Below are 25857 nucleotides of genomic sequence, written 5' to 3' on the forward strand. Positions count from 1 at the left end.
ACGAGTTTTTCACACTCCCCACACGTAAAGATCTTTGCAGTAAATGTTTCACACAAGTGCATGATGTTCAGAGTGCTTTGGGAAAGCACTGATTTGTGAATGGCCGCAAAGGAATATTAAAGAGAGCCCTCTGTAGTCCAATTGTGAAATTCTTTTGGAGGGCGCTGTAACATGTCCGCCAACGAACGTCGACACTGGTCGATGTGGTGAATAGCTAGTTTTAATACGTTGAGTAGATCACTGGATGTAAATGGTGATTACATTAACCCTGGTCTGCGTTCCAAATCTAAAAATTTCCTCATTTTTAGAGAAGACAGTTTGCATTTTCATTTATCACATTCTTTTTCTCTCTTTGTGTTCTTGATGAGTGGAACTCTTTACCAAACTTTGTGGTGCACTTGAAAGATGTGAGAAGTTTCAAGAGCAATATAGACAGACACGTTCGAAACATCAACAGGATTTGACATGTGATGTTATTATCGCAAGATAGCCAATCCTTTACAAACTGAACTGAACTTATTGCAATGATCATGTATTTTTACAAAGCTTTAGTTTTTTTATGTAATATTATTGTCTGATTATTTTTCGAGCTCTTCAGTAAATCATGCTTGTTATTCAAACCGTCAAAATTATGATGAGAAGTTATCCGGATTTCAAGGCATTTTCAGGCAAACATAATATTACACTAAAAGACCGCACCATAAGGCCGACAATGTCTGTATAGGTTAACTAATGCGTGCGGGAGTAAGAAACCAGTTCGTGCCGTATGAGAGCAATTTGAAGATTCGTTGTGTGAGGGCGCTCGAACTTGCAAGCCAATTAGCGAAAATCGCTCGTGAGAAAAGTTGGCCAAAAGAAATACCGACCAAGGAATTGTATATCTGAAATTGTCAATGGTTTTAGGGTTGAGAATTGTAAATTAATTTGGCAAGAAATAAAAAGAAGTTTTGTTAATTTGCTCAAAAACTAGTGATAAAGTTTGAAAATAACGTTAAAACCTACAGAATCCATACAGAGAGGATGATGGCCCTTTCTGTTCTACAATTTTACTTGTACATCCCATTTTTTTTGCAGAATTTTTCTTACGGGTAATGATGTCAATTTATACGGGTTCTCTCTGATATATCAAGGCTGCATTGTTCATCAGTCACATTGCCTTTGTTCTCACACCATGTACAGGTTTCCAAACCCTAGTGAAACACTGAGATCAACATACACTGATGCAATTTGTGGGCAGTGATGGTAATCACTCAATTTAGTGAAGCAATGGTACCTCCCCCCCCCCCCCCCCCTGGTGTATCACCCCAGCGACATCCATCTGTCCCTCCTCTGCCTGAAGATAAAATCTATGTGTGATTCATGGCCATTTTCTAGATTGAGCGAGCGCCTTCAATCAAGCTCCCTTGTTCACTTAGTTACTCATTAATACAAAAAACGCCCTCAAGTCGATATTTGAGATGGAACACACCTGGAGGGACATATGTTCAGTGAACTACTGCAAACATTTTGAAAACCAAAAAAATTTTGTACTTTTGTCTCTCCTGGATAGAAAAATTGAAATTCCATTCCCATCACTGGGCAACCATTCAATTATGTTTATAAGTTAAAGATATTTAGTTCTCACTAGTGTGCATCCTCTGAAATTTTCACGTGGATGAATGTCGACAAAAAACAGCAGTCTTGTGATATCAACTGTAAACAAATTCAAAACTTCGAATTTGAAGTTGTGTCCCAGAATGATCTAAATTATGCAAAATTGTGAATTTATTCATGCAAGTAATCTGATTCAGTGTACGTGTGTGTTTGTGTGTGTGTGTGTACAAAAGGGCATATATGACACATTTTTAATTTTATAACGATAATAAGCCACGCATACGGCAGCTTTCATAACTTTTATTTCACACATAAAAAACATTTCCTTTTTTTTATCCATTCCTAATAGAAAAAAACAATCAACAGACATCATCTCTTCAAATATTTGTGTTGTAACATTATAAATAAATAATACTATGGGAGTGGTGTGAGTTCTGCCTAAAACAGACACACAACGACAAAAAAATACAACCCTTCTGGTGTACAGCTTCCTCATTGAGGAAATAACAAGCAACAGATTCAGATTCAACATAGAATACAGTTTGGCATCTCTCAACAGCACACAACCCACCACTGAATCAAAAAAGTGATGTCGCGTTGTATTCACTCACAGACAATAAGTTAAAAAATATGAACCGACCGTACACTGTAATGTCGTCTACCCTTTATACAAATGGTACAGTCCATCGTGCAAAAAGTTGGAAATAGGATTTAGTATTTTACAGGACTTCTAGAGTAAGCGAAATTCTTCATCCGAGACAAAACAGACATCTTTACTTCAGACTACATCATAAGGCACAAAGTGGGCACAAAGATTGGCCCAAATACTGAATTTAACTTATTTTAAATTAAGCCATGTAACAGAGACAGACAGACACCTGAAAAAATTCTCTTTCAATAAAATCTTGGACTGTAACGTCTGGCTCCCTGATTTATCATTTTGTCGGAGTCTATGTTTCAGGACCAAATTAAGCTGCGCATTTTTTAAATAGACCTGTTGCAATTTGAAAACGAGTGCACATCTAAATTCTGCAAATCACCACATGACCTCAATATGCAAATCATAAGTAACCACAATATGCAAATTTCTGTGTGATTAATTAAAAAGAAATATAGTTCGGCCAGTACACAGCTGGGATCATTTCACAACATAAACAAGCAGCTTGACACTGACACGACATGGAGAGAGATTTCCGATTTACCAGTTATTTCTTCAAATTCTTCAACACAGTTACTGCCTCCCTAAGTGTTCAAAAAGTCTTAAAAGACTTCAAAGTTGTGGAAGGAGTGAAAGTTTAGCTACTCGGTAACAAGTTCTTCATTTAAAATAAAAGCCAGTTCTGCTGGAGAACACACAAGAGCTGACCTAGAAATATTTCTCACCATATTATTTCAACTATTAATTTAATTACTTTTGTCTTAAGTGAGAGAAGCACGATTTTTGTACAACTTCAATGACATAATGTGAAACTGATATGAAATTGCAAATTTTCTAGGATTACTGAAGATATTTTGTACTCTCGCTGTTCGTAAGATTAAAAATTTGGTGTTTGGAATTGATTGCATAAATATTTCATTAAGAATTGGTCAATTGATGATGGAAACACTGAGACAAAACACAGACATGGTGGGAAAAATGTACAATGATTAATATCGGAGAGAAAATAAACCACCTTAATCTGTTAGAATTCATCTTGAATTTTGCAATAGCTGGATGTCAGAGTCAAGTATTACTGCTTTTGCCTTAGGATTTCCGCATTGTGTACTCAACTTTTACAAATTCACAATTTCACAATCAGGTCTGTCATGTTGGAGCGTCACCATATTACCAGTTTACAGTGTACAGGAAATAAAAACCCAACTTCTTTACAGTAAATGAGTCGGTGAGTTCTGTTGAACAAGGCACACATATATTTTTGTTTAACTGGAAAGGAAAAAAACTGACACAAAAAGGAGAAGTTGGCAGCTCCCAGAAGTCCTCGCATGAAATGCCACTTCCCATCGATGGATATACAATGCGCCAAGCTGTCGGCTGAGAAGGCGACAGCCCAAGAGGGTCCGATGTTTTTTCCTTTCCGACTGCATTCCAAAAGTCACTCCAACCTGACTGATGTATAAGCAAGCCAGAGAAACTAACAATTGCTTTCCCATAATTCCTTGGTGAAATATTTCATTCACCAGTGATTTGGTGATTGTTTGGATTTATTTCCTCCTCTGGGTCAGAGTACATATAAATAAGACGCTGCCAGGCACAGACATCAGAAGCAACAATAAAAGGACCGCTCTGGAGACTAAAAATCACAAGATATCAACGAGAGAAAGTGAAAATAAATTACAATAAAGTAGTGGGTTGGTGGGGTTCTTTAAAGCTCAATTAATACATATATATCTCTAACTCTGTATAATAAACCCAGAAATGAGTCTGAAAACTGATACTCAAGCTACTGTGGGAAAAATTCAGTTCAAGTGAACTCGTCATGTCTCCATTTTTACCTACAGGCATCAAAATCTACTACAGTATAAAAGTGACTCATTCGTTTCCATGGGAACTTGCTATGGATTTGTTTGTTTTTTGTCAATCACTCTAGCACCAGCAATCATATAAAAAACCATACAAAACAACATTCAGTCTAGATATCTGTCGCTCACAACATTAGTTCCAGTGCTGCAATGTCAAAAGACTTTGGGAGGGGGGGGGGGGGGGGTACGGGAGGGGGAACTCATCAGTGAATGAGGTGCATTTCTTATTTCAGCTTGTGTAAAATTTTGTGGGACATCTTTGGGAAATAATTGGTGACTGAAATCACTGGTAAAATGATGAAACTTGTGAAGAAGAAAAAAGATGGTATATTTTGAAAAGGATTACAATTTTTGAGCTGTCAAGACAAACATGTATTTTCTCTAGATATATCGACCATAGGATCTAGGAAGAATAATTTAATAAATTACTATAAGAACTAAAAATTGCGCTCTGCTTGATAAGCAATAGTTTTGCACAAGACTGTGACCTGGTCTGAACTAGTGGCTGGATTTACTTTCAACTGAGATTTCAAGAATAAAGCATCGGTGAGATGAATCTGAGGTTAAAAATAAATGAGTTGATTTTAGCACACTTTGTAATCTCATTTGAACAACCCGTTGACATCACAGCAGGAAATAATGCTTGGATTGTGATGGGAGTCTTTTTTACCCCTTTCGCAACTACAATTTGGTTCAACCCTAATATTTTCAGAGATGTATCTGGGCCTACACACTGTAACATGGGGATGAGAGAGTAACAAGACTCCAGCAAATTCTGCAAACTGTGCAGCAACCATCCTGTCCGTTATGTAGTGTGTATTGTTGTAAATATGACAAACAAATACAAAATGCAAAACAATTTTTTTTTGGAAATTTTTTTCACATTTTCTCCTAATTTTCTTGTCAATGCCCTTTAAAATTCTGAATTGCCATCTACTGGTCTAAAATAAAGATCAAAAAATATCACAGACTACAACACATTTTTTGGCAGAAAGCTTGAGTTGAGAGTATGCAGACACGAAGAAGTTACCACACAGTTTGGAGAACTTCAGACAAGCAGACAATTAAAATCCGAGTTTTTCCCTTGAATAATTCTCATTAAGGTAGTATGCGCCTTGAAAGTGAAAGACCTAAACTTTTGCTCAAACTTTCATTAAGAAAAATCTTTCAACCATTCTCTTTCAAAATTAAGATTATAAATGTCAGGGGTCATTGTGCAAATTTTGGTACTAGAGAAAGAATGAACCCAAAGTTTACCCATATTTGAAATTCAAAATGGCCGTCATTTCTTTGTTAACTCTCTAGAGAAAAAAAATATTGAATTTTGAAAAACTAAGCTGGTAAAAAGTTTTTTTTCACCAAGAGTTTTACAATGAACCCAACAGGTGGTAGATCTGAAAAGAATTGTAAAAGTTTGAGAGTTTGACTGTCTGTCCCCCGAGGCGCGTTCTACCTTAAGGTGGGTACACTTTTAAAATGAAATCACTTGACACAAAACAGAAAACAAAATGAGGAGGTGGGTGTGATTATTTCTACCATTCAATGAGGTATATCCAATAGACAACGTAATAAATACACATCAATAACAAAAGTATATATAAATATAGACGTAGTTTCTTTTTTGTAATATATTACAAAGGTATGTATTCAAAAAAAAACATTGCTTTTTTGTCTTTATATAAAAAAAAACAAGTGAAAAAAAAACAACATATTTTTTCATTGAAAAAAAATTCTGGAGAATTTTTTCTTCAGGTATTTAAGTTTGGAAGCCGTGTGAATTCGCTATACCATTTCTTCCAGCTTATTCGCTTGGTCTGAGTCGCTTGGTAATGTTAAAACTTGTCCTGTGAATAGAATCAGAGAAAATTTATCCCATTAGGTGATTGAAAAAAAAATATTTTAAATATTTATCCCCTTCACCGTCTGACTTAGGTACAGCCTGATTGGCAAGACTGGTTCTGATGGCGGTTTGCGTTGTGTCTCTGTATATCGTTTTGAAAATGGAAGAGCGACAAAAAAATCTGGGGATGAAAATCCTGGCTATGATGGAATTAAGGTTCACTTTAAAGCAGTTATTATAAAGTAATAAAATTATGCAGCCACACTAGAGTACTGGTGACCTCATTGGTATTCGATAATGGTGTTATTGGAAGAAAACACACCATTTCTGAGTTTCTCCTTAAAAAGTAAGGTACCACAAAAGCAGAAACATTTTGGGTGCATGCAGTTTCAGCATTCAAAGAAAACTGTAACAACAAATTTTTTAGCAAAAAGGAACAAAAAGAAAGATTCTATTGAGTGAAACAATAGAGTATTAAATGTTGTGACTACACTGTGAGCAAAACATGGCAACAAAACGAGTATTTTTATAGGGGAAAATATAAATATGTTAAAATAAATGCTAAAACAGAGACACAAAATACTATCAAGGCGACGCAAGTCTCTGGAGCGAAAAGATCGAAATAATGCTCACCGCTTTCATTGGCATACACCACCACAGATTGCATAGTGTTAATGTTGGACTCCGTCGTCGATGCGCTCTTGCGTTTGCTCTCACATTTCACTTCCAAATCTTCCGAAGCGTGATCTCCCGGATTCCTCACCGGTTTGTGATGATGATGGTGGTGGGAGCTCCTCCCACTCTTCCGATCTCTCGCCGGGCTGTCCTTCCGGTGGCGCTGTTCCTTGAGCTGGACTTTGCCCGGAAGCCGCAAGAGCTGCGCACAGGCAGCGCACTGTCCTGTGGATGTAAATGTATGCCTGAGATTGGGAAGATCCGAGGTGTCCTGGTGTTTGCATGACTTTCTGGTGTGTTCACACCTGCTAATACTGTCCAATGGGTAGCTATTCCTAACGTTAAGTCGCTCACGTGGCTTGCTGTCGTAGGGCTGTTTTTTCCGCAACATGCAGGAAGGTGTGAGTCTCGTCGGCGGTAAATTATCCATGGAATCTGAGGACAGATTTTCCAGTGGGTCAGAGGGTCTTCTGGAATACAGATGTGGATCCACACTGCATGGATCACTTCGGAATGTTGAGGAACTCCCATAAACGCTCTGATTACTGTCTATATTTTCAGAACCGTTTCCGCTGTGATCACTCCAGTCCTGGCAGGGCGCTGTCAAACTAATGCTGCTGCTAGAGGACGCGTCCATGTTGTTGCTCACGCTACCATCATACCCACTGGAGGAGATCTCCGGTGTCCGCAGCTGCACGACCACTGGCACAAGCCGATGCTGGTACTCGTCGACCAACGTAAGCTCTTGCTGCCGCACATAGTCAATGTGGTGTTCGTAATATGTATTACTGTGGTAATGTCTGTGATGTGAGGGAAGGACGTGGGGGCAGTAACCCCAATGCTGATTTGGAAAATTTAGTTGAGATCTGCATCCACAATAGGAGGTCCTCTCTTGCACTCCACGTCTGTGCTCACTATGGGTTTGGATCTCCTGGCCAAAGTTCCTATGCTGTCGCAAGTCCCTCAGGTTGGCCTGGTTGTTCGGCCGGGGAGCGCAGACAAGGTTGGACTGAGGCACTGCATTGTGGGTAGAAAGAGAAGCAGAAGAAGAATGCCGTCGCCTTGGTAACCTGAGATTAAAGAACCGTCGACGACGCCTACTGGATTGTTCGTAAGGGATGGCTGATTGCAAAATACTGGCACTTGATGGATATTCTGTAAACAGGCAGGCAAAAACAAAAAAATGTTGAATTATTCAAATGATCATCTGCTGATGTCTGTCGTCTGTCGGCACCGTTTTTGTGAAGTATCAGTGACTGCCAGAGCTGGTCCCTTCTGGCATAATACCCCTCTCTCTCAATCCATCATGCAAACAAAATTTCATCAGTAACTCGATAAGTCCCCAAATGAATCACCTCTACACATGAAACAATTTCCTGTCGGTGCCACACCTCATTTATCGGCCCAGTTGAAAAGGAAAACCCCCTCATGCATCACTTCTTTGGGGATTGTCACAGAGGAGATTAACAGGTTCCATTTTGTCACATATTTTCCACCCTATTGAAATTTGAGCGAGTCTATATCCAAGGACTGTAGGCTGGACAGCAAGGCCTTCCAACAAACATTTGCATATCCATACAGACATACACACTGTGTCATCACATATTACGATCAAATTTACAAAAAGACCCTCTGACACACACACAACCACTTTTTCAACATTGGCGAGATTCCCAGAACTGTATATAAATTTGCGACTAAGCCATTCAAGGCCATCACAACATTCGAGTGCCACTGAAACAACTAACATTCATACTTTGAAAAAAAACGCTTTTGGCGTATTAACAAAGCTTCGATGCTGACATTGTGGACAAATACATGAAATTCTTGTAAAGTTATACATTCAAGCTTCCTCTTCAAATTACTGAGCGACGTTAACAACTTTTGCGGTTGAGAAAATTTGACCCACTTGCACAGGACAGCGAGATGTCCTCATGATTAGGAGTCATGGCAAAGATACTAGTTTCTTTTTACACTTACCAATAATGTTATGCAGACACAAGGGACAGGTCCTGTTTCTTATTAGCCAGGGATCCACACAATGTTTGTGGAACTCGTGAGAACAGGATACGACCCGCAACTCCTGAAAATACGGGGTGACCAGGGGGAAGGGAAGAGAGAGAGGGAGAGAAAAGAAAATTATTCCAATTAAGAGTATCCACCGTATTGAATTTCATGGGGATAATTGCAAATTTCAAGTGTGGCCCGGCGAGCCTTGGGCTAGGGCTTAAGAAGTTGTACAATACCGGCCCCAAACTCCCTGTGATCTGCACGTATCTCTGCTCAACTATCGGGGTCGGCTTTGGCAGTCTGGTTCTCTTCAATTACAGCAAAACATGTTTGGGAGATATTTTTGCCAGAATCAATTCTGTACCTTGTTCTCATCTGGGCTGCCTCCTCGGGGCAACACTTTCTTTTCACTGCACAAGAGCCACTCAATATGTCATCAATCCGTTCAACTATTTGCCGAGGAAACAAAATAAAGAGCACTGTTCCGCAGGAATTTGTGGATTTTCCTTTCTTTTTGTAATTTTTTTTTTGCAAAACAAAAGAAAAATGTCTACATCCAAAGCATACACTGGTCCTCCTGGCTGTGGTGTAAACCTAACCTTTAACCTTTGACCCTGAACGAAATGAAGTGCCATGTTTTGTGAAGCAGTTTTTCAACATGGCCTCATCTGTTGTTGCTCGTGTAGAAGCTTTTCCCCGGGCAACAGTGGTATGCATTTCAATTCTCTCTTCCAGAGTAATTGTCCCCATGGCTCACCTATCACGCTGCTCTGTCACCAATCTGCTTGAGAATGCCAAACGCCTAATTCTTTGAACAATTTGCACCGAGGAAAAATTCTCACGGTGACAGTGAGCATGTGGTTTGGAAACTCACGGACACCTATCAACATTCTTTTCACAGTTCTTTCAAAAAAGTTGTGTGGGACAAAATTCTTGTAGAATTTGCTTTCTTGTCGCAAACAAATCTAATTATAGATTACAGCATAAGTTCATTTCCACTCTGATTGGATCAGGGATTCGGACACAATTGACCAAAAAAAAATGTCTCACCTCGCCTTCTTGAAACTCTTCTAAACATATGGCACACATTGAGCTGTCAGAATTTAAACTCCATGAGTCGTTTATGTTGGACGACCGTCTATGACTTCTCTCCGGTTTTCGGTATTTTCTGGTCTCCATTTTGGAGATGGCAAACGCTGCTAATCTTGTTAACGAAGTCTAGCAAAAAAAAAAAAAACACAAGTAAGGAATGAAGGCAGCGTGGCAAAAAAGTGTTAAGAAAATTAAATGGGTTAGTCCAACCAGAACAAAAATGCGGACATCAATTAACGCCCGGGATTTTCTACCGGTTGCGATGTAACATTGCTGCAACACCTTGGTCAGGTTTTCCATAGTTTGCAAATTAACGTTGAAAGTTAAGAGAAGATCATTGCATCAGATCTTTACCTTTTCAATCTGCATTACATTTCCAAAGAAAGAGTTTATTTTTTTGCTTTAAATGACCTTGTTCAGGAAACATAATTTGGAGATTTTGATCAAGAAACAAAGTACTGACTTGATCAAAATAGTAGATGAACTGAGTTCACAAAAAACAGCAAAAAACACCGTCTACAGAGCAGTTTCTATTCTTTCTTCTCAGTGACGGGTCACTGGTCACTGCTAAGACTCAAATTACCGCTCCTTAACCCAAACAGGAAACCATAATAATATTTTACAACTCCAAAGTAGGAACATGGAAACATGTGTTTTAACTATCCTCCTTTTTTGCGGGCCCGCCGTTTGTTTTTCAACGGCTACTTATCCACACTGAAACTGAGTAAATGGGTCCATAACACTCCATCTTCCACTTTCTTACCTGTTTCCTCCTCTGTCGCCATTTAATTTTCAAAAGCAGCAGTAAACACACGATGGAAATCAAAATAAAGAAAGCGATGAAGATCCCCATGTTGAAATATTCATTTGACGTCCCTTTCTGAGAGGAGAACAGAAAAAAAAAGAATAAAATTTACAAAAATGACGACATAATTCTCCAAATAGTAAAACTTGCCTTGATACCAGTGAATTTCACTTTCTTGAACATAATTCTTTTGGAAAATCTTGCCTACACACAGGTGACTTTGGTTTCTTGTTTATGGTAACTAACAAAATTTTAATGGGCCCACTTTGTAAAGAACATTGCTCGTTTTATTGTATTGTCAGTTTTGACCGAAAAAGTCAAACTCCTTTTATCGGTAATTTTGTGGACATTTTGTTTCTGTGGCACAGAGGCCATAAAAAACCTTTCTAAAGTTGATGTATTTGAACTAGATGTACTCAAATATCTCCTATTTCTCCAATGGACAGTAGTTTCAATTCCTATCAAAGCAAGAATTAAAAGGACAGCTTGACGGTTTTCCAAGCTGTGATTTGTTAAGTTCATGACCAGTTGTCAGTATAAGCTCCTCATCTCTCACACTGTACCCGCTAAGACTTTCGCCATGACAACTGTTTTCTGTTCTGCAGTGTGAGCTACAACAACAGAGGGGAGGGTAATAGCATTCATCCGGGTTCAGAAACCTGTCCCTGGGATCTCCAGGTCATTAATTGAAACGACGAGGGGCTATTTGTACTAACTTCCCTACCAACTGCCAAGTTACTGGCTAGGGTCTTCCGAGCGTCTTGGCCGGCGGCCAGATTAGCTTTCAAATTGATTTTTTGTCTCTGGTAAGATGCATGTTTGATGGTATTAATTTTGGTTAAGTACCACACACACCGTGTTACAAATAGGGAGGGAGAGTAGAATAGAATAGAACAGTCAATTTCAAGTTCAATATTGGGACAGCATTAAAATCACGTGCAATGAAATCTAGTCTGTGTAAAACTTTGTGATCGATCAATAATGATCTACAAAATTGAAAAAAAGCTAAAAATTTACACACAGTATTTAAAGCCTAGGCACTCTATCCGGCCTTATAACAAAATTGCCCCATTCTAGAAATTTCTTACTGACTGGACTATTCCATTTCTAAACAGAGGGGTGTGAGGATATTGAATAGGTGACATACTGCAGGAAGCCTTGGAGGGGTGTATTGTATCCTGGCCCTGGCTCTCCTCTGCTTGCTGACGATGCTCATCAGAGTAAAAGCGGCTTCACCACCAACTATGATCACAGGACGACTCAATGGCATGTTCTCTGCTGCTTTTCTCAACTGAAAAACGACAAAATCTGAAGTCGGTCACAGAAATCCCATTTTTTTTCTCTTGATAGTTAGCAAATTATGCTTGCTTTGTAAAATCTGAGAGATATAATTACCATGTAATTCTGTTAAAAAACAAAACCAACAAAATGGATAAAAAAATTTTTGAGGCACTCTAAAATCTAACTGAAATCAATAGACTGAAATAAATACATTTATCTTTTTGATTTAATTTAATTTGACAGGAATTACAAGCGTAATGCAATAACCACAGGGAATGGAATCCAATTGTCATTGATCAGATGTCTGAAGATAAAAAACGCTCTATTTTCTGCTCAATAAAGTTGAGAAAACATGTACCTGTTCTACGGCACTGGGATGGTCTGTAACATCAAAGATCACTGCAGTTGCTCCTCTCTGAATAGCACGCTTGGCCTGGACAAATAAAAACAAACAGAATTTCTTCAGTTACACATGTACATGCATTGCATTTCAGTAGCATGGGAAGTGGTTTGCAAATTCCCTTTCAAGCTCCCGAGAAGCCTGCGAATATGATTTTGTGATCCATGTTCTCTTGAAAAAAATTACAAGAAACATCAGCGTTTTAGCCATGCCCCGCATATACTACACAGCTTTTACACTGGTTCCTGGTGACCAGCAGAGACAGTCTCCAAGCTCTTTGCATCATCAATCTTGCGGGGGTTTGAAAAACAAAAAATCTGCCATCATCGGACATATCATGTCCACACCGCATTGCCACAATCGGTTCTGAATCACTCAGCATGGGGATAGTAATGACACAAGAGTCCTCAAACTTCGGAAGTATCCTGACATATTCCCACTTCCTTGTGCATCAAAATGAGCACTTGTAATGCCGGAGAGATACTTCAGGTTCTCTTCCTTTGTTGCTAAAGGCCCTTGTGTTCACCTACTCTGAAAAATCTGGGCCACAACACTTGAATTTTTTTTTCTAATGTTCGGGTTAAACTAAATATGAGAACAAGGGTGCCTGAACATGGACGTGTTACGTTGTCAAACATTACTGTTTTGTACAATCAGTTTCAAACTTCTCTTTTAACTGGACTGCTCTCGTTTAAAATCCATACAATCAAGGACATTAGTCTCTCTCTCTTCAATTTTTTTTGCACGCTCAATCGTAACCAAGGTCTGTTTCTCTGAAAAGTGATGCTTCAAACCAAAAGTTTGCAACGTGTACGAGTTGAGGCACATAGTTCAAACTACGCAAAAGTGAGCTGGAACTGCGACCAACAAAAAAACCCTGTACGGTGCAAGTACACGCTCTACTGTGTGTTCCAATTTGAACATGACAGTCCCAGACACCGTCTATTTTTCACTCGTAACAGAAACAACATACACCAGAATCTGTCACTGGCCAATCTGTCAACAATGAAATACACATGTTTTGACTCAAAGTCACTGATTTCATTTGAGAGAGCGCACACACCCTTTTTAGTAGACTTCCTGAGTGTCTTTCAATCGATAGCTTGTTCTAATAATTTCAGGTGTAACAGGAGCCCATTGACGTGGGCACTTTTGAAGGCCATCCGGCCAACTACTCACAGCAACTGACACAAGTCGCACTCTGGCACTCTCGGCCTCCCGACTATAATATCATTTCTGCATACTCAATGGAGTTTTAAGTCTATTAAGAGAAAATCGGCGTGAATTGTCACAGTTCTATGAAATGCATGTGGTCATAAAACAGATTGTTCCCCCCGTCTGTCAATTTATAAAGCTCCAAAAGCCGCAACATTTTGATGAATTATCCGGAAAGTATTATCGTTATGCCTATTACGGTAAATACAGTGTCTTATTCTACTACCCTCACCCCACCCCCACCCCAATAATGTTGAAATGCCAAGTGTTCAGCTTGTCAACACAATGCTGTGAGAGTGTTGTGTCAAACAGTTAAATTTTAGCCAGGACTAAAATTCACATGTCAGAGTGAACTGTGTTTGACAGGGTCATACTTGATATTTCAAAATACTTTGGGGGGAAGAATAAGAATAAACATTTGTTTCTATGCAATAAAATTATCGAAAACATTATTTAGAGTTGCAGCTTTTGTCCACTTGTCAGAGGCTAGCAAACTATTCTCTGAGGGGTTTTGTTTCATAAAACTGTTCTTGAACCAAGATGATGCGCTAATAATGTGTCAAATTTACAAAACCACTGAAGTGTGACCAAAATTTCATTAGGAAATGTTTTCGCATTGAGAAATACAATTATGTTGGGAATGCAAGGGGGAGGGGGAGAAATCAATTGGATATCACGGTCGGATTGCTCATTGAGGTATTGGTTATACAACAAGATGTCAATTCACAGGAATATGACGAGGTGAAACTTATCGATTGTGTTGTCATTGGACTATATCAGGTAAAAAGTGATAACATTTTAAATAAGACTTTAATCTCAAACTGCTCCCTCAGGGTAGATATGTGCGAGTACGCTGTGAAGGCTTTATTGACCTAATTGTGTTCCTGAAGAGAATTAAAACATAATTAGCATGGACAGAAATGAAATTGTGTTTCCAGATGATACGTCAGAGTTGAGGCAATTTGTAATCTGTCAAATCTGGAAAGCCTGCTGTGAACAAGTGGCACTGGGAAGTGGGGTTCACTCTAGTGGCTGAAGCTGTGATACAGGTAACGTCTGCATCCCCGGACCACATTTCTTTCACTTCTTCTTGTGTGTGACATGTGAAAACCTGCCCTCATCTAGGAAATAGAAATGTAGACGTAGGAAAACAAATTCCCAAACCAATTAAAGTGGTGCTAGTCTGCGGGACAACTGATTGACAGTGGAAAATGTCTTCAAACTTTGCATCCAATCACGTGACCTTGTGCCAACAACACCATTCATTCAAACACGCTTGTCATCTTTTTTCATTAACAAAAGGTGGCAACAGCAAACTGTCCAAACGATTACAAAGTTTGTGAATTTTTTTTTTTCATTTCTCTCTCGTGAGTAGTTATTTCTTTAAACCGATTTATTTTGTTGCAGTGAAACAGAGGGGAGATAAACAAATGGAGCCCATATGTTATTTGATCCTTTTCACCAAAGTATGTGTACATATTTGTCGTATACATTCCTAAACACACATGAAACGGCTTGTCGGGCACAGCAATGTTTGGGCTACAATTCATTTTATCAATGGCTAATTTACCAAGAAGTAACACAGCAGTGTGTGTTTAATAACTAAGCGGTGCCTTATGAAGATTTGATAAGAACACAAAATTGGAAATTGTCTTCCGCTCGCTGTCTTTGACTTCAGTGTCAACTCAGTTATGTCGGTGGTCCGCAGTCTGGCTTTGAACTTTTCCCCCTTTGTTTTCTCTTTGAAATTGTTTCTCGCTTGAATAAATCCTGGCACCCTGCCAAGTCCCCATATTTCTGTTCCATCTTTTCATTTTTATTTTACCTGATGTAGTGTTGCATTTTTTGATATACAGAATGCTTTTGTGCTTTTGAAATTCTTTTACTTGAGGACAGTTTTTCTATATGTTAAAATATGTATAAAACAGGTTCTTAATCTGACGCTATCTTCAAAAATTTTGTGTTCAAATTTTTTAGATTTAAAAATTGTGGCTGTGCCTGACATGACACTTGACAACAATGGCCATACGAGAGATCCATGTAGTAACAAACATGCTTTGCCGTCAGACTATAATCCAACAGGCTCTTGCTGTAAATGTATCAAGACAGCATGGCTATGCAGAGGCTAGATAAAAGAGCGAGCTGAAAGTTACTTGTCTGACCGGCGTCTCAAATTACTTTTTATTTTGCCTTTAGAAATGCAATTAGAGAACGCTCCTACTTCTCTGTCAGTTGAGGCAGTTTTCAAACGCACAATTGATCGGTTTATCCTACAACAGCACAGGAAGAAGAAATGTTACAGGAGTGATACCTATCGGTTGCAGTTTAACTTTTCTCAAATTGCCAAGCGTATATTCATCAAAGTATAATTTCTTTCAAGAAGCTTGTAAAAAAAAAGACCTGAGAAAATGAGCGCAGGACAGCTCTAAACTAGAATGTCGTACAAAGTGCAGGGCTGTCCAGTTAGACTGGCAAGACAGCCTGGGACACAGACAACTCTTTGTGGTTGGATCCTTTTCCCACTTCAACAAGTAATTCTAGAAATGCCGTGCGCGTTACCAACCCTGCTTATTCGCGCTGACCTCTATGGTGGAGATATGTCTTTCTGATTGAATGGAATGTTCTGGCCGTGCGTTCCACTCGGTGCAAGTCGGATATTACTATTAAAGAAATATTTAACCTCTATGTTTGGATTAGCGTGATACCAATCAGGAGAAACCGAAGTCGTTCAATCAAACTGCATCTTGACAACTCGGCTCGGCAAGGGAGACTAGAAAATGTAAACTTTCTGAGTGACTTGGTTATACACACAGTACACAGACATGTCCGGCTAGGATACCAACTCAAATAAATGTTCATATTTCACTTTTAGCTTCGCTCAGAATAGATGGCAACATTTCACTCAACTTCGATGCCATCTTTACTACTGGGCCTGTTCAAGCTCTTCTTTCGTTTACTGACAATGGCGTCACTAGAATGGCAGACGTTATGTAATCTGAATGGCAATTCTATATCAATAAAAAAAGCTCTCAGGCTTTTCGTTCCTGTTCACGTCTTGTGACACCGCGACAGCATGGTACTTTTACACGTACAGGAAAATGGAAAGACAGGGAGCAGAGCAGACTCTATGGCATAACACTGATAAACAAATTCATCCCTAAAGTTTAAAAAATTCAGAAGGCTACACTTATAAAAAAGCTTGACAGAGTAACTGATGAAGAACACTCATTTAAAATTGTCATTTTACGATCTCCATACAAACCTTATCCACTCTAAAAGATCTATTTCTGCAGCAGTTTATGATTTCATTTACATGACTTGTTTAATCTGTTTTTGAATTGTCATGCTGGGAAACACTAAGCAAGGTTACTGTTTTACAGCAGTCTCTGTCTTAGTTAATGGTCCTATTATAAAATTCAAAAGGGAACTTTAGTAGGCCATAAAAGCTAGGAAAAAAAAGTGTACACAGAATATTACATGCCCTCGAAGAGAAACGGTTCCATTTTTCCGGTCAATGCATATCAAAACGCCGAACAGTCGTAAGTTGAAAACAAAACATACTGACTCTCTACCCCCTCCTCCCTATACACGCTGTTTTTATACTGTGACAGTGTTCGTTACACTTGGACAGTGAGTACCTATAAGGAGCGATTTCTCAAACTGCTGCATGATAAAAAATACGAGCCATGCATTTGTTGTTTTTTTGATCTTTGCCGTTAGCAACAAGAGAAAGAAAACATTTGAGGGCCATCCTAAACATTCCTTCTGCCAGTGTGGAATGACCTTTGTCAACAATGATACCCCTTTTGATACAGACGCTTTTCAGCGGCTACAAATGACCAACATTACTTCAAGATGACTGCATTTGTAAAATAGTAACATTAAAGTTATAATACTGCTAACAATCTACTGGGGGTAGCTTTCATTTGCCAAATACACAAGAGTCAAACAACTTGACTCACTATTCTGCCACAACCCACACTGTCTCACACACTTAGTACAGCCCTATGGAAATTACAAAACTGCTGGAGGATTCCATTCTCTGCAGAGGGGGTTTTCTTTTCCAAGGGGTAATTTTTCCAAACAGGCCAATAAACATCCTGTTTTACATATTTTAGGATTAGTTCACATGAGTTCAGCTGACCTGGCTGGAACATACCATTTTGCTAAAACAGGGAGGTTTAGGTGTTGAAAGCTTAATCTGGCTATTAGTGATTATATTACAGCAAATCACAAATGTTACCTTTTTCTTGCAGTAGAGAGTTGTTCAGAACGGGCAGTTGAGTTTTGAAAACTTGGAAACTGAGGCGCAAGCTGAGCTCTGGCAGGGGTCAAAAGGTTAAATAGACACCAATGTTGGAGTTATTTGATTGTATCGCTATACTGGAGCTCCGTTTCAGTACACGGAATTCTCTTCCACATGGTTGATCTCATTTCCAGTTCATACCATACGTACACATTTTAACTGAACAAGATTTGCAATATCGTTGAAGGCACGAAAAATGGACAGATGCAGTTTGTACACTCTCAACTATTTGAATGAAAATACTTTTATCCATTCGATACCGCATTCTGAGTACCTTTAATTATGAAACTGCAAATTTTTGATATATCTGCTTCTCTACATCGAAGATATCAAAAAATGTATGGAAGGAGAAAAACGCCGAACATGCCTTCAGATTTTTGAATTATGTTCAGAATATTGAACAAGAATTTCCAGCAGCGCCAAAATGAAAACATTTTTTTCCAATATCTCTGCTTAATGTAACAAGCAAAACAAGTGCCTACATGCATGTATGGTGGAAGTTGCCTATGATTACGTCCAACTTCTCCACTGACTACGGGAGACCGGAGTCCAATTGCTTCCACGTCACTGCCCCTTCAGGTCATGCCCCTATCCCTTTACGAGCCATTGACTAATATTTCATGTTCTCCTCCATGATACAATCCCATCCGTTTTCCAATCAACTGTGAACATCCCTTCCCTTTTTGAGGGGAGGGGGACCCTCCCTCCTAGGCTATTTCTTTGGTTCCTAGTGAAATGTGCTGTTTACCTCCTCTCCGAGGGCAAAAATGTTTATTATTAGAGGCGGGGAAAAGAAACAGGGGATGTCACATGGAGTTAGATCCATGCCATTTCCACTCTTCATTAACCTTTTATAGGTTTCAACCAAGGAGTATTTACACTCTAGAGAACTAGCTTGTGAAGTTTACTGAGAGTCGGAATAAGCTGCCACTGTGGGTCTGGGCTCTGCATGTATGTGTGTGACTCACAGCATCTTGTCTGTACTTTATGTTCAAGAGTAAAGTATCATTCTACAAATAAAAGGGAATCTTATCATTTCTTACGATGGATGGAAATCATGAAATGATTACATTTTTCTCCACTCTAGTCTTAGCGCTCTCTCTCTCTCTCTCTCTCTCTCTCTCTCTCTCTCTCTCTCTCTCTCTCTCTCTCTGTTTGCTGTTTGGAAGATCCTATAGGACAGCACATGATAGAAATCTTTCCTGACTAAAAGCTTTTGAAATCTTTCCTAGCATTGCAGACATGCAACAATAACTCTGAGCTGTCATGTTTCTGAAGTAAACAGAAAATGCAGAGTCTAGCAGGTCGTAACACTTTCACAAGATCACTGAAATGAAACTGGGGAAAAAAATCCTCCCTCATAGCAGCAACTGTTGTTATGAATTTTCATTCTCCCTGGTGATTCCTTGTCGAACATGCTAACTCATTTATTTCATGCATAATTTGACTTCCCGTAGGCCCACAATGAATTTTCTCATCACAGACTCTGCTCAGAGAGTGGCGTGACCTCAAAGGGATCTAAGACACGGCATGCTTCTCCAGTTCACCAGTTTCCGGTAACACATTCTCTTTCATCTCTGCCGACCCGGGGATGACTCAGATGTCAAAAAATCTTATCTGCGCCCAAGGTAAGATGGTCCGAAAAAAACTAATGACGCCTATCATTTTCCACAATCTCCAAATTAAAATGAGTCATGTCTTTGAAATCATCTCAGTGTTCCAGACTTGTCAAGATGCTGTCAGACTTTAATCTCCACCAATTGAAGCACCGGTTACTTACGGCTAAGGCAATTATTCAATTCTCTTGTCTGTAATTGCTCCCCTGATTGGCTAATTATAGAGTTCATTGGGAAGGTGAAATCCAATCAGAACTCGTGTACAAGTCTTGAATATCAAGAGAGGAAGGTGAGCAAGGTCTAACCATATCAGCACTCTCATCGAGGAAAGGGGTCACTCCCGTGCTTTCCTTTGCCGTGCCATCACAAACTACCGAATCTCATGTGCCATTACAAAAGTGTAACTACAGGGGGAAAATTCCCGCCACGCAGATCAATTAATCAAATGCCGGCAGACTTCAAAGTTTTATGGACAGTTTTCCCAACAGGGACTACGACGGTTCCGCATTTCAATGCAGGCGTCAATTAGGAGTTTGAACGGGGATGAAAAAAGTACAACTGCAAACTGAAGAAAATTTGCATTAGCCGTCCGCCGAAACTCCTACATGTACACTCACCTTGCCAAATACCGAAAGACATGGTTTGGGTTCCAGCATTGGCGTTTCAAGTTTCACAACACCAACCCAGCCATAGTTCACTAAATCGTCATTCTCGCTGTTGTTGCACAATCCGAGGGGATGCATCTGTCGAGAGATCAAAAAAGAAAGAAAAAAATTAACATTTATGAACAGCCATGGAAACTATTAACCTTGGTCATAACTGAAAAAAATCAACCGATTTATTTTGACAAGGAGTAGAATTTCATGACAAAGATACTATTCTGCATTCATTTTGACTCAAAAACACTTCAAAAATACTCTCAAATTCTCACTCTGTACAAATGTGTCTGTGTCTACACATTAGTAACTTGAGAAAGGTAATGTCTGACATAAAGTCCCCTCACCCCTATTTCTGTGTACAAAGGTCCGACCCCACAAATAGACAGCAGGAGGAAGAGACCACACGACAAGAGGTGAAGGGGTTACAAGTCTCCGGTATCATTTTCCCTTTCATTAAAAAATCCGACAACATGAAGGGAAACAGTCATCAGGGTGACAAACACCAGTAAATTCAACTATTTGAAGTTCAATTTTCCGTGTTTGTTATGAAAACCGCTGATTTATTTAATTGATTTAATATCGCATTGAGTTTCCTCCCGAGTTGCTCAAAATAGTCACGAATGTTTTGTGACTTCTGCCTCGCGCTCCCTTTTCATGTTGAGAGGTTTGCCCATTCCAATGTTTAGAAAAACAAACTGACAAGGGACGAGCTAAAAGCAAATTCACACATCAATCTAATTTGACTGAACAAAAAATATTCTGAAGACAACATCTTCCTTCTTCAAACTCAGAGAAAAAATCTACGCAGCAGAGCATATCAAAAGACACAATCCTTAAAAAATCTGTCTTTCACGGAGTACACAGCTCTTTGACGAGCACACAGTCACTCTGATTCGTGTTTGTCGGAATACTGAACATCGCTGTAGGGTAGAGTGAGCATTACTGCAGAGGAAGAAAAAAAATTCTCTTTCCGAAATAAATATTCTATCTGGACTGAAGCGGTCATGAAACATTTATGATCTGCTCCCGACGCTGATCCCAAAAGCCTCATCATTCTAAACACCGTCTTGGGAGAATTGTCTGAGTTGCAATTGGGAATACCCCTATTACTGCACGATTCCCGGGCTATATTTCCCCATTAAAAAAGAAGCCTGAGTGATTCTGTGATCACTGGCAGCATCAAACTATACTCTGGTTGAAATACTCCAATTGGCAAAGTGGAGCAATCGCCCACTCATCGTGTCTTCATTGAAGTACATTCAGAGAGGTATTGATGGAGTTATATCTGTACACAAGTGGCCGGCACTCAGTGTATGGAGTTTGGCAATTCTCACGCTGAGAGATTTTTTAAAGAGGGGAACTCTCTGAAATCTTGTCATTTTAGCACCTTTTTTTTCAGGTTCAAGACCAACTTTGCAATTCACATTTGTGTTATCTGCATTTTCATAGTGTAAATACACTTTCTCATAAAAACATTATTTTTGCAATTTCTGAATAGAATGTCTTCTAACAGCTATTTCGATTAGCATAAGAATTTTTTTCACCAGATGTAGGACAGTTTAATGTAATTTTACATTTTTTTATAGCTGTTACCATAACAATTAGTCCTTTCATTTACAAAAAAAGTAATTTGAAATAATATTTCTGGTAACAACAATAATAGTGATGCTGACAAAACTGCTGGTGCTGCTGATGCTGATGATGATGAAGATAATATGATGATGATGATGGTGATGATGATAATGATGATGAAGGTGATGATGATTGTGTTTGTAAAAATGAAGAAATATTACTCTTTTCAAGCTTGTTAAAACAGAATCAACGACATGTTTGACTTGGAAATTCATGACCAACCCTACCAGAGACATTGCCACGACAATTATACTTTATGGTCACTGAGGCCTTGGCAGGACGACTACTAAACTCAGGTGCAAACATCCCGCAATCTCCCAAACTGTCTCAAAAAAAAGCTCAACTTTGACCCCGCTGTTTATTTACAGGTTGGAAATTAAGTAAGGTGAGAGGTCAAACCAGCGGCAGAAAGTGACACCGAGAAAAAACATTTATTACCTTGTTCAGGGGCAAGCAGGCATACCAGAGAACAGGGATCAAATTAACTGTATCTTGGCCAAAAAACACAGACGAGCAGCTGCTTCTGAGATGTTCTTTTATCAGTTTGCTTGTTCGGTAATTTTATAGCAAAATCATAAAGTCCATAATCACTAACAATGAGGGTCCTCAAATTTCATGATACTGTCACAAATATCTAATGTATGCCTCTTCATTTTATTGTCATGCCACCAGCGTGCTGCCGACCGTAAATTTCAAATTTACGTTTGAGTGCAGTCCTCTGGACAAGCCCGACATCTGGTGAAGGTATCAGCGGACGCACTCATAAGTGGTCGCTGATGAGTGCTCAAAAGGCGAGAGTGTCCCATACTCAGAATGCTTAGAGGAACAATTTGCAAAGATTACGCGTGATTTATGGATGTCTTCGAATCTGATGCTCCAAAACAAGAAATACTGTCGAGGGAAAAATACTTTCAAAGAATATTTTTGACGAGCTGCCTGGCAAAGCATGATTTACTGTTTTAAAATTGAAAGGTGAAATTCTATGATGAGGTTCTGGGCGATAAATATTGCAAGAGATTCATTGAGGAGCACAGTCAGTAGATGAACTATTTTCCTGAAATTTTTGCCCGCACAGTTTCATTGCCATAATTAGCAATGTCTCCATACAACACATGAGAAAAGACACTGTACAATAAATTAAAGTTTGAACGTACGGCACAATTGATTCAGCTTTCACATTCTTGAAAATTTAATTTTGAAGCACACTGTGTATTTCACCCACAAAGCTGAATGTTCAGTGAGACGCAGCCTAAGTGAAATTACTAAATACAACACCGGCAATTCTATTTTGGACTCGGTGAATTCAAGCAGAAAAGAACGCACAAACCAATTACGGGTAATTAGCGGAATAATTGAAGTGTAATCTTACAGGGACAATATTACAGGCCGGAAATAATATATCCCGGAGTTTCCACTGCTGTGAGCTGGAGGTTTCCACGGGGAAGATGCCAGTTTGATTCGACATCACTGAAAAATTGATGAGGTTGGAACACACTAATTTGGAATTATACTACCAACACACACCCTGCAAAATGACAGCGCTGATCATGATTGCACATTTGTTACAAAACACAGTGCAGTTTTGAGCGCAAAAACCGGTTGTTCTGACAAACATTCACGCACATTTTGTGTCTTTTGTCCCCATGCATTTACCATTCCCAACAACAGTCAGAGCCTTTGACATATGATCTCATACAGTTTCCGTCAAAACATAGGTGAACGCAATTTTCAAAAGTTTCTCAAAATACTTTCAGTCAAATATCTTTATATTTTCAATAGAATTGTAATATTTTTTTGAGCTGTATTAAAATGGCCTAGTTGGCATGTTCTTGACTTACATTTGGTTGTTTTCACTCTCTATTTTTGCATATTAACAAAAGAATTATAATATAATTTGAAATAAGTCATGGCACAGCTGGCGTGTTCTTGACCTTCAATTTGTCCTTGCAATGTATTAGTAGCAGGACTCGATTCAGAGCTTTGGCATATATTCTACAGATATGTGTCACAATTCTGACAGCAACCTTTATACATTATTGTTAAACATCTAGACGATATTGCTGAATATTTTGCGACTGCTCTGCATTTCCGTACCACAACCTTTTCAGCAAATCTAAATGAACGTTAAGTGCACATGTACGTATGTGTGAAGCATGTCACACGAGGTGAGCAAGCGGTAGATTTGCCCTACACCTGTTTTCAATTTTAACGGGCCACAGCTATTAAGGTAGCCCGTTGGAGCTTAAGAAGCATAAATTATGTTGATGACAAGGTTTTAGCAAGCACCCCACTTAGAGATGTCAGGTCAGCAATTTGGAAAGTCACCCCTTAAGTGTTCACGGCGATATACATACGTGACGCGACCTGTATTCTGTATGTGGATGGGTTTGACCACGGCATGTAAATTATAAATGGACTTAGTAGATCTGGGGCTTAGAGAGGTCACGCTCAGGTCAAAATACGCACAATATTAGCTATTGATAAAGGGGTAAATTATTGCCCCATCTTGGCATTACTTTCTGCCCTTTTTCCCTGAGAAGTTTGGTCGGGATTATGACACGAAACGAACATCAAAGGCTCCGGGGGGAAAATATTTCACAACACTGCTCACAAATCTTTTATCAAAACAACAATTTTTTAGGGGGGAGGGGGGGAGTCTTATCAGAAGATTGCAGGAAAAAAAGCCTGAAATAAGACACTGATATATGCAGCCAGTAAAGATATCGGTTAACCAAGATAGCGAAGGGGAACAATTGCTGAGCTCACGATAAGCGCTGTATGTCCCAAAAAGCTTAAAAAGCTATCAGAATTTCAAGCGTTATGTTATCTAGAAGTGGCCCCGGTAAACACTACCACAAATAGATCATCCGCTTCTTATGGTTTTTATCCCTCTCCCTCCCTCTAAGCAAATATCTGGGCAGAATTTCAAGCAATGAATTAGGGCATGAATGTTAAAATTTATCAAATTTAACAAATATTGGTATATTCTAACACCTTTAGAAAATTCTGATTTTTTTAAAGCTTATTTCTGACAGAAACGTGACTTAATTTCCTTGAATTTTAAAGATGGTTTGTGCAATTTTCTTTTTGGAAAAGACTTTTGAACATAACAGAAAGGCAAAGATGAGTTTTTGGTCTCTCATGGCAATACCACGGCCACCTAGGTTTCAATTACACGACAATTGAAGCGACCTAGTATTTATTCATGTAAAAGGGCCTTTTTTTCATCTGAGGGGGATTACTTAGTTTCCAGTTTGTCGTCGTCAATGGCAGGGGTAATTATTCGGCACATAGCTGTGTGCTCTGGGAACATACAATCTGACTGCCCTGGCTTTGTTTAACTGTGCTTAAAATATTTTCACCACCTGTGTGTATGTGTGGCTACTCTTGTCCACAAAAGAGTTGTGTTACAGACCCCGGGTGTGTTTGCTGCCACAGCCGACCCCTATTCAAGACGCCACATTACAAGTCAACAAGCCAGGCCCCTAAGCTCTCTGCTCTATTCACACTCATTATAAAAAACCGGACAGAGGGAAAAAAGAAAGACACATTCAGATCAATTGACTCAAGTAAATACACGGCCCCTTTTGGTGACATGCGTTTCTCCCGCCATTTTTTTTCCCTCCACTTTTACGAACTCAAAACCCAGAAGTGTTAATGTCGCCCAATAGAATTTTCTACAATCAAAGTGTTCATTCAATGACTAAAGCATGGTGTGAGGTTAGCATTTAAACCATAGCTTACACAGTATGCACAAACCAGCGTGTTCAAAACTGTCTCAAAGTTTAATTTCATGAGTATAGCTGCAACCTTAGTTACCAGATGGGTTATGAAAACTGTTGCCCGAAGCACTAAAATTAGCCCGAACAATGCCCGGTTTGGTGCAAAAAAATGTGATGTTTACATGTTACTAAAAGCACACTGGGTGCTTCCAAGGTTACGAGAGTTGGCACGTGAACGCTAAGCTGAAGGGGGGATACCGTAGCATGTTGGGTGTGCCCGCCCTTTGCCGGCGTGTCAGAGTATCAACATCGCACCTTGCATGCCTGGACATTTGACATGCATGAGCACAACGCTCTCTGTTTCTGGCTGATTTTGTTAAGAACTCATTCTCTAAACCACTGATGGCCTTAGAGTGGCATATGATGGACACGCTTAGCGAGGGCACGCACTCAAACGACTGTGATCATTAAAGTGGTGTTCACAGTGGTAT

At 39.3% G+C, this 25857-nt stretch overlaps 1 protein-coding gene across 1 annotated transcript in view; it reads right to left on the bottom strand.

Annotated features, from left to right (window-relative positions):
* Nucleotides 1-1841: 1841 nt before the first annotated feature.
* The window catches only part of LOC139145250 (E3 ubiquitin-protein ligase ZNRF3-like), a 41803-nt gene continuing 17787 nt past the window's right edge, over nucleotides 1842-25857 (bottom strand). Inside the window, exons 2-9 of the mRNA XM_070716282.1 lie at nucleotides 19971-20096; nucleotides 12175-12249; nucleotides 11683-11826; nucleotides 10494-10610; nucleotides 9689-9856; nucleotides 8609-8711; nucleotides 6587-7783; nucleotides 1842-5957 (exon numbers count right to left, since the gene is read on the bottom strand). Of these exons, the coding sequence (XP_070572383.1) occupies nucleotides 5896-5957; nucleotides 6587-7783; nucleotides 8609-8711; nucleotides 9689-9856; nucleotides 10494-10610; nucleotides 11683-11826; nucleotides 12175-12249; nucleotides 19971-20096 (1992 nt within the window). The 3' untranslated portion in view covers nucleotides 1842-5895. The remainder of the gene's footprint in view (nucleotides 5958-6586; nucleotides 7784-8608; nucleotides 8712-9688; nucleotides 9857-10493; nucleotides 10611-11682; nucleotides 11827-12174; nucleotides 12250-19970; nucleotides 20097-25857) is intronic.

The sequence above is a fragment of the Ptychodera flava genome, chromosome 12 (assembly GCF_041260155.1).
Source record: "Ptychodera flava strain L36383 chromosome 12, AS_Pfla_20210202, whole genome shotgun sequence".
Lineage (NCBI taxonomy): Eukaryota > Metazoa > Hemichordata > Enteropneusta > Ptychoderidae > Ptychodera > Ptychodera flava.